Raw genomic sequence first — 9,061 nt, 5'->3', positions numbered from 1 at the left:
ATTTGGATTAACCCCGATGTCAAGGTCTCTAAAGTTGAGATATGCACCTCTTGGATTTTTTGACACATAGGGAGTCATGAAATTGTAAACACTTCTTACCCAACTAAGATGATTGTTGATGCTTGTAGTATTTTCACCTACTACCCATGAAGCCATGTACCGAAGGTTGTAGAGGTTTCCAGCTCGGTGTGGGAATGGGATTTCAGATTCTGAAATTTCGCTCAATTTTCCTCCGAGGGAAAGAATTCCACAACACCTCCTCCTAGCTCCTCTTCATACAATCTATCCAATAATTTTTCCAACACGTCATCTGAAATAGGCTTTTTCACATAATCAGATCTCAATTTAAAAGCATTCGGTACGAAATTGTTTGTTCTATTGAGTAGAACATCCAAGGGATCATCATCGTCTCTAAAACCATTCCAATGGGCAATGGATCGGACCCACGACATTTCTGTGCAATCTTCTTTAAGCAAACCTAATTCAGGAAACTCTTTTTGCATCAATGGAAGGAGCCTATCCCTGCTACCGTGGAATGTAGCTGAGATAATAGCTAATATTTTAATTTTTGAATTCCCTTGTTCATCGCTCGCATTCACAGTTCGGAATCCGATGAAGATAGTTAGATCCTTATCGATCTTAGAAGCACGGCGTTGATATTGATGAATAAACTTTTTTGTTGCATTGTTTTCCCAATACCTTGTTGCTTCAAAGATAGTCACTGTGGGAGGCACGTCAACCAGTTGAATTTTCCAGGCAATTACAATTCCGAAGCTTCCTGCTCCGCCACCACGTATGGCCCAAAACAAGTCTTCCCCCATGGATTTCCGATTGAGAATTTTTCCTTGAGCGTTGATCAATTGCGCGTCAATAATATTATCTGATGCGAGGCCGTATGTTCGCGATTGAAAGCCATAACCTCCTCCACCTAATTGTCCACCAACACAAACGGTACTGCAAAGACCGCCTGGGAAGCCAAGAGTTTTGCTTTTTTCAGCAATCCTATAGTAAAGCTCACCAAGCGTCACAGCTGTCTGAACCCATGCCGTCTTGCTCTCCGCATCAACGCGAATAGACCTTAGGTTACTCAAGTCAAGTACAAAAAATGGGACAGTGGACTGAAAAGAAACGCCTTCATAATCGTGGCCACTACTTCGAATTCTTATTTGCACGCCGTGTTTCTTAGAGCAGTAGACAGTGGGTTTTATGTGGGAGACATTTAATGGTGACACGATGACAGATGGATTTTTGATCGAAGAAGAAGAAAAACGAGGATTTTGATTCTTTGAACTTAATATAGTGGAATACGTCGGGTTATTTGGAGTGTAAATAATTGATTTGGGTATAAGAGAGCTCAGGCATTGGAGAAACTCTTCATGAGCGTGATTAGCCGTAGCTAGCAGCACAAATGAAAAAAGAAAGATGGTAATTTTGGCAAACGATAAAGGGTCACAAAAGGACTTCATTTTTCTTGAAATGAGAATGAATTTTTTGTTGCTATGTGAGTGGAAGGATACCGATTACTGTCTTAATTTATAGCAAAGGGATGACTCCACTGGCTATTAAAAAAAAAAGGAAGAATTCCATCTTAACATTTGACATTTTCATGAGCGCCAACTATTTCGCTACTGTTGGGAAGACACAGCATGCAAAACTGGCCTAACACACTTCAAGAATTTAATTTGACCGAAAAGGTTAATCTATTAGGTCTTGAGTCATTCAATGTATATAAATCATTTCACATCTTCATCAACTTTTCATGTGGGATAAGACACACATGCACTTTTTTCTCTCAACGGGAGCCAACTCGAGCAAGAGAAAAAGAACCGAAACCGTGCGAGTCCACCAAATGCTCTACCATCCGCACTTGCAACTGCAATCGAGTGTGATCGCTTGACCCGAACGAACCATCGGCTATGATACACTTGTTAGGGAGACTCTACATGTGAAACTGACCGAACACACTTCAAGACCCTAACTTAACTTAAAAAATTAACCTATTAAGTCTTGAGTCCTTCCATGTATATAAACCATTTCACACTTTCATCTATTTTCCATATAGAACAACACACACATACACTTTTCTCAACAACCACTTCTACACGAAGCACAAACAAGTGGATTGAATCTTGATTCAATTTTTCTTTTTTTTTAAGAAAAATATTTATTCAATTAAACATGTAAAGTCAACGAAATTCTAAACGTATGAATGGATTATAAAATTAACCCGCTGAATCATTCAATAGCTTTTTTCTTAAGAAAAATATTTATTCAATTAAACATGTAAAGTCAACGACATTCTAAACGTATGAATGGATAACATTAACAAAATTCTTTTGCTTCCTTACTCTGGCACGTTCACTTATCTCTCTCTCTCTTTCTCTACCAAACTTTGCCAAATTCTGGGACTTTGTCATACAACTAATATATGGAACTTAATAGACAAAATGGATTGAATGTTGATCGATGATTTTACATCTCAACAAATTGCTTTTGTTTTATTAACTAACGTTACCAACAACAGATAATACACAACAAATAATTAAAGAATATATACTAATGTTTCGTACAATGGAATGCATATTAGGAACGAGTCTACGGTGAGAGAGAAAGATGCATGTTTAGTAGAGACTTGACATAACTAAATTTACAGACTTTTTAAAAAAAAAAAATTAAGTATTTATATTTATAATTTCAGCTTGGAATTTGACTAATACTTAATAATAAGTAAAAAATGCAGTAGAATTTGGTTATTAATAGACTTTATTCTACTGCATTTTTACTATTATTAAGTATAATTTGACTAATATGGGTGATTATTAAATGCCCCAGCTGAATCATTCGGATAGGATTAAAAATGCATATAAATTAAGTCTACGTAGATCAGTTCTACATATTTATGAGTGAAGCAATGTATAACGAAAAAGTAAACCCGGCTAAATAGGAAAAAAAAAAAAGAAAGAATGATTAGGTTAAGTATTTTTTGAAGTCTTACAAATGTGTGTGGATATATACAATTATATGAATACTAGTTTTTATGACACGCGTGATTCATTTAAAATAATAGTTGTCAAATTATTTTTGTAAATAAGAAGAAAGAAGAAGAAGAAGAAAAAGAACGTAAAAAAAATAAAGACGCGAGAAAAAGATTTAAAGTAAAAGATAAGAAAAGAAGATTTTAAGTTATTTTGTTGTGTTTAAAAGTAGTTCTATAATGTTTTGTTTTTATAACATTTTTATCCTAATAGCATCGAAAATTTAGTACAAATGGTGTTAAAATAGATAAAATTGAACCACAAATCACTTCAAAATAATAAACAAATGTAATAAATAATAAACATTAAAAATAGAAGAGCTGGATTGTTTTGGGCGGTCAGAGATCTAAGGCAGAAGATAAAGGGAAAAATTTTTAAGTTATTTTGTTGTGTTTAGATCAATTTTAGTTTATTTTGTTTAATTTAATTTTACTTAATTTGGTGTGATTTTATTTTATTTTAGTGTATTTTTGTTAAATTTATTTTTATGAGAATCATTCATAGCATTTTCATTTAAGTAGCACTGAAAATTTAAGACAAAACTGTGTTAAAATGGACAAATTGAACTACAAATAAGCCCAAAATAATAATTAAGAAATGAAACCGAAATTTTTTTGTGGCCGTGGGATCAAAAGAGTATACGGACCAGATAGGCTCGTGCAGAGCACGCGCCTATAGTCGCGCGTGGATGCTGCACGGACTGCAGCTCTGCGATAATAGGGCAGCCACTAACTTGTTTCAGCCAACCAGTGAGCGCCACGTGTCATGTTGCTGCCAGTTGAACAGCGACATGTGGTATAGTTTTGATCCAACAGTTCAGAAGCTTTGACACGTGGCAAGTTATCAAAGCGCATCACACTGGATCTTTTTCTCCAAAAAAAAAAATGTCAACGAAACGTTTCGTTCCAAAGTCAAAAAAACCCATTCTCTCTTATATGTTGTATAGATATTAGATAGACTAGCAAAAACTGTGCGTGCAAGGCAAGTGCATTTATGTTCATTAAGTTTTTTTAATTTATTTTAGTTAAAGTGTAATTAAATATAAGGGATTAATTAAATAATAAATGCTTAATAGAAAGAGTTAAAAATAAATCATCTATGACTTTATTTTTTACATTTATATGGCTTTTAGAGTTTCTAAAATAAATTTTCACAAATTGGGGGGGAGAGGGGGGGTCACGAATTCGTGATTTTTGCGGGTCTTATTTATCCGATTAGGTAATTTCATCGTAAGATAAATAATTAATAATTAATTGACATAAAAATATAAAACATGAATTTAAAATTAATTCGTCCAAAACCCGCATCCATTTAAATCAGATTTTTTCCACCCCATTTAAAGTTAGTCACTGCTAATAAATGAGTTAATATGTAAAATTGGCATCCCTAAGTTATATATGTTGGCCACGTGTGGATACAGAAGCGATGCAAAGTGACAAATATAACCGAGTAAAAAATAAAAAAGAAGAAAGATAAAAAGGGGGAAAAAAAGTTCCACCATTACCTACCAACTTTGAGATTTAGTAATATTTTTAAAAAATAGTCATTTACGATAAAAAAAATTTTTCATCACACTGCTCAAATAAATAAGAAAAATATGATATGTCATTTCTCATTAACTCTTTTTATAAAGGGCTTAGGACATTAAAAAAAATAAAAAAAAAGAAAATACAATACTACAAGTTTTCTTTAACCACACAAAACATTATTTTTTCAGTAATAATATATAATATATATCTTGAGAAATGCTTAAAAAAATTTCATACTTATAATGGAGTAGGACGTAATAAATTCAAAAGCAGATGGATTAAAACTGATAGATAGGTCTAGATTGGTGAATTAAGTAGACGTTTAATTGACGGATTCAGAATTATAATTTAGAATTATGATTCAGAATCATACTTGATTTATATGTATTTTTTATAAAAAAAATACTGTAACGAATTACAAATTATAATCTAAATTATGATACGAATCCACTAATCAAACCAAACGAAATAATGAAATGACTAATGCTATGAAACACATGAGTTAGTTGTAATAATGAAATGCTATGAAACATGACTAATGCTTTTTTATAGTGGCATATATAAGTAGTGGCAGGCTTATCCCAACAGTAAATGAACACCTAGGAAGAATATCTAATGCTGATGCTGATGATAATCTTGATAGGCCTAGTGTATTCTGAATCCATATAATATCCTAATAGAATCAGTTTGCCACTTTTCAGTACTTAATCACATGATGGCTAGGAAGATTTTAGCAACATATCAGTACGATTACCCTACACCCTCTTAAAGAAGATAAATATGTAAAATGCCATGAATAATGTCAATGTTGTCAATTCAAGCTGTGAGCGTGCCCACATAGGAAGAATATAAGTCGAACTTCCTTCTCTCTCTCTCTCTCAAAGTGACAATCAATAATTGGTACTTTCTACTATTGTAGTACCATAAGGAGTTTAAAAAAAAAATCATATGATGAGAACCGAATGGGGATCAAAAGGGGTAAATAGTACTACTATATACTATATAGTATGGTCCAAGTTGAGTGGTTCGAAGTGGCTCTCTTTTTGTGCAGTTAGGACACATTGTAAGAAGAGTTCGGGAGGCATAAGTGAGTCAAACAGGTGAGCCTGTCGGCCCTTTGAATCTCTGTATATCACAAAATTAAATCACTATACCAACCTTATATATATATATCACTATACCAACCTTAAATATATATATATACACACACATAAATATATATATATATATATAGATGTCCTCCAATGCTCTTAGTAATTAGCTTAGAAAAACAGATAAAATTGCAAGTTTTTTTTTCTTTTTTTTTTCTTTTGTTTAGTGCTAAATAGAAGATGTAAGAGCAATATTGTTGTAATTGGTACAAATATTATGCATACGATCATCTTTTAGAATCACTCACAACTTTTTTCTTGGTATACACTTTCTAACTTTCAATTAATACTTTTAAAGCTCTTTTCTCAGTTTCTCCTTCTGGGACGGATAAGGTGATGAGCGGCCTCAATTAAAGATGTTCTACTACTAAAAAAGGACTTTCACAAACTTAATTAATCAGAAATCTAGGACTAATTAGGAAAGAATTACAAAAGGAGATTACAAGGATCGAGAACAAATCTCAACACTCCCCCTCAAGTTGGAGCATAGATGTCACACATGCCCAACTTGCTCAAAAACTTTGAGAACATTCGGCTTGAAACTGCTTTGGTGAGGATATCAGCCAACTGATCTTCTGATCGAATCTTCGGTAACTCCATGATTTTGTCATCCAACTTCTCCTTGATAAAGAATCTGTCTACCTCGACATGTTTTGTACGATCATGTTGAACTGGATTATGAGCAATGTCACATGCCGCTTTATTATCACAAAACAGTTGAATCGGTTGCCTAGATAAATAGCCCAAATCCTGCAAGAGTAATCTTAGCCATAATGCCTCACAAAGTCCTAGTGCCATACCTCTGAACTCAGCTTCTGCACTTGAGCGAGCAACAACATTTTGTTTCTTGCTTCTCCATGTCACAAGATTACCACCTACAAAGGTAAAGTAACCGGAAGTAGATCGCCTATCATCCACGGCACCAGCCCAGTCAGCATCAGTATACGCTTCTATGCTTTGATGATCTGAGTTCTTTGTGAACAAAATTCCCTTTCCAGGAGCAGATTTCAGATACCTCAAAATCCGCATAACTGCATTCATATGTTGCTCTCCAGGATTATGCATAAACTGACTGACAATACTTAATGCATAAGCTAGATCTGGTCTTGTATGGGCTAAGTACATCAATCTCCCAACAAGTCTTTGGTATCTTCCTTTATCAGCCAGTACCTGGTTGGGCTCCACACATAACTTTAGGCCTTCTTCCACTGGTGTACCAATTGGTTGGCATCCTGACATTCCGGTTTCTTGTAAAAGATCTAAGGCATATTTCCTTTGGGATAAAAATATTCCTTTATTGGATCGAGATACTTCAATCCCAAGAAAATATTTCAGAGGACCTAGATCTTTCATTTCAAACTCTCTAGACAAGTACTCTTGTAGGGCATTTCTTTCTTCAGAATCATTTCCTGTAACCACCATGTCATCCACATATACAATGAGTGCAGTGATCTTACCCTGCTGTTTCTTTAGGAATAAAGTATGATCTGAATTGCTTTGATGGTAGCCAAATGCTTTCATAGACTTCGTGAACCTTCCAAACCATGCCCTTAGGGATTGTTTTAACCCATACAACGATATCTTTAGTTTGCACACCTTCCGACTATGCTTCTCGTGTCTCATGCATCCAGGTGGGAGATCCATGTAAACTTCTTCAGATAATTGACCATGCAGAAAAGCATTCTTCACATCAAACTGTTGTAATGGCCAATCCAAGTTTGCAGCTAGAGACAACAGAACACGAACAGTGTTGATTTTGGCTACAGGTGCGAATGTCTCTGTGTAGTCAATCCCATAGGTTTGAGTGTATCCCTTCGCTACTAGCCTCGCTTTAAAGCGTTCAATTGTGCCGTCAGCTTTGTACTTCACAGTGTAAATCCACCGACATCCAACTATTTTCTTTCCTAGTGGAGGATCAACAAGCTCCCAAGTTTCATTCTTTTGTAGGGATTTCATCTCTTCATTCATGGCTGCTTTCCACCTGGGGTCGGTTAAAGCTTCCTGCACACTGTTAGGAATAGATACACTAGACAATTGATTAACAAATGACATATTTGATTCTGACAAACGGTGGTTAGATATGTAATGACTCATGGGATATTTGACTTTACTAGATAGGTCAGGTTCATATGTGGGTCTAGGGATACCTCTGGTGTGACGCTGTGGTAACTGTCGTTTGTATGGCTCAAGAACACCTTCAGGAAGTGATTGGTATGATATGTCGGACAAAGGCAGCTCCACATCTTCAGTTTGTCGAACGAGAATCTCAGATTCAGGCAAACTTGCTTCTTGTGTTACTGGGTGTTCATCACCACTTTGATCCAACGTTATACCACTTAAATCCAATTCACCCATCTCATGGTTCACTGGTCCAGCTTGTGAGTTGTCACCACTATAATCCATTGTTATACCACTTATATCCAAGTTGCTCACATCCTGGTTACCAGACTTTGACGATTCAACTTTATCAGAAATGGGATAATCATACTCTAGAAAGTCGTAATCTAGAGTCTGAATTTCCTTCTGGTACTCCCCCTGAAGTTCAGGCTCGAAAAAATACATTGTGTTTTCATGAAAAACAACATCCATTGTAATAAACATTCGACGTGTGGGAGGATGATAGCATCGATATCCCTTTTGATGAGCAGCATACCCAACAAAAACACATCGCAGCGCTCGAGGAGTTAACTTGTTGCGTTGATGCTTATGGAGGTGTACAAATACTACACAGCCAAAAACATGAGGAGGTAAATTTGATACGGCTGGGGCAACAATTGCTTCTGTGAGAGTTTGGAACGGTGTCCGGAAATCAATAATGCTAGAGGGTACCTGATTGATTAAATAGGCTGCTGAAGTAAGCGCTTCTCCCCAGTAGGATAATGGCATATGGGCGTCTATCAATGAAGCTCGAACAACGTCCAATAAGTGTCAATTTTTCCTCTCAGCAATCCCATTTTGTTGAGGTGTGTTAGAACATGTTGTTTGATGGACTGTCCCCTGTGCTTCCAAATATTGTTGAAATTCAATACTCTCATATTCTCCACCGTTGTCGCTGTGAAGAACTCGAACCTTTGCGTTGTACTGAGTTTCAACCATTTTATGAAACTTTTGAAATAATAAGTTCACTTCCCCTTTGGATTTCATCAAGCACAACCATGTCATCCTAGTACAATCATCAATGAACGTTACAAACCAACGTGATCCTCCCAAAGTAGTGACCTTAGACGGACCCCAAACATCAGAATGTATAATCATAAAAGGAAGTGGACTTTTATTCAAACGTAAGGGAAATGAAGCACGATGGCTTTTTGCTAGTTCACAAACATCACACTGAAAACTAGAAACA

General features: G+C 35.5%; 1 protein-coding gene across 1 annotated transcript; it reads right to left on the bottom strand.

Moving 5' to 3' along the window:
• Positions 1–221: 221 nt before the first annotated feature.
• Positions 222–1,466, bottom strand: LOC112090403 (cannabidiolic acid synthase-like). Its single transcript, XM_024161611.1, has one exon. The coding sequence runs from the start codon at positions 1,464–1,466 to the stop codon at positions 222–224; it is 1,245 nt and encodes a 414-aa protein (XP_024017379.1).
• Positions 1,467–9,061: the final 7,595 nt, after the last annotated feature.

The sequence above is a fragment of the Morus notabilis genome, unplaced genomic scaffold (genome assembly GCF_000414095.1).
Source record: "Morus notabilis unplaced genomic scaffold, ASM41409v2 Scaffold137, whole genome shotgun sequence".
Lineage (NCBI taxonomy): Eukaryota > Viridiplantae > Streptophyta > Magnoliopsida > Rosales > Moraceae > Morus > Morus notabilis.
The sequence above is the reverse complement of the archived record's forward strand: the minus strand, read 5'-3'. Positions and strand labels throughout refer to the sequence as shown.

Excerpts from the sequence above, each read along its gene's own strand:
- LOC112090403 (XM_024161611.1), bottom strand. The coding sequence starts at position 1,466 with ATGAAGTCCTTTTGTGACCCTTTATCGTTTGCCAAAATTACCATCTTT.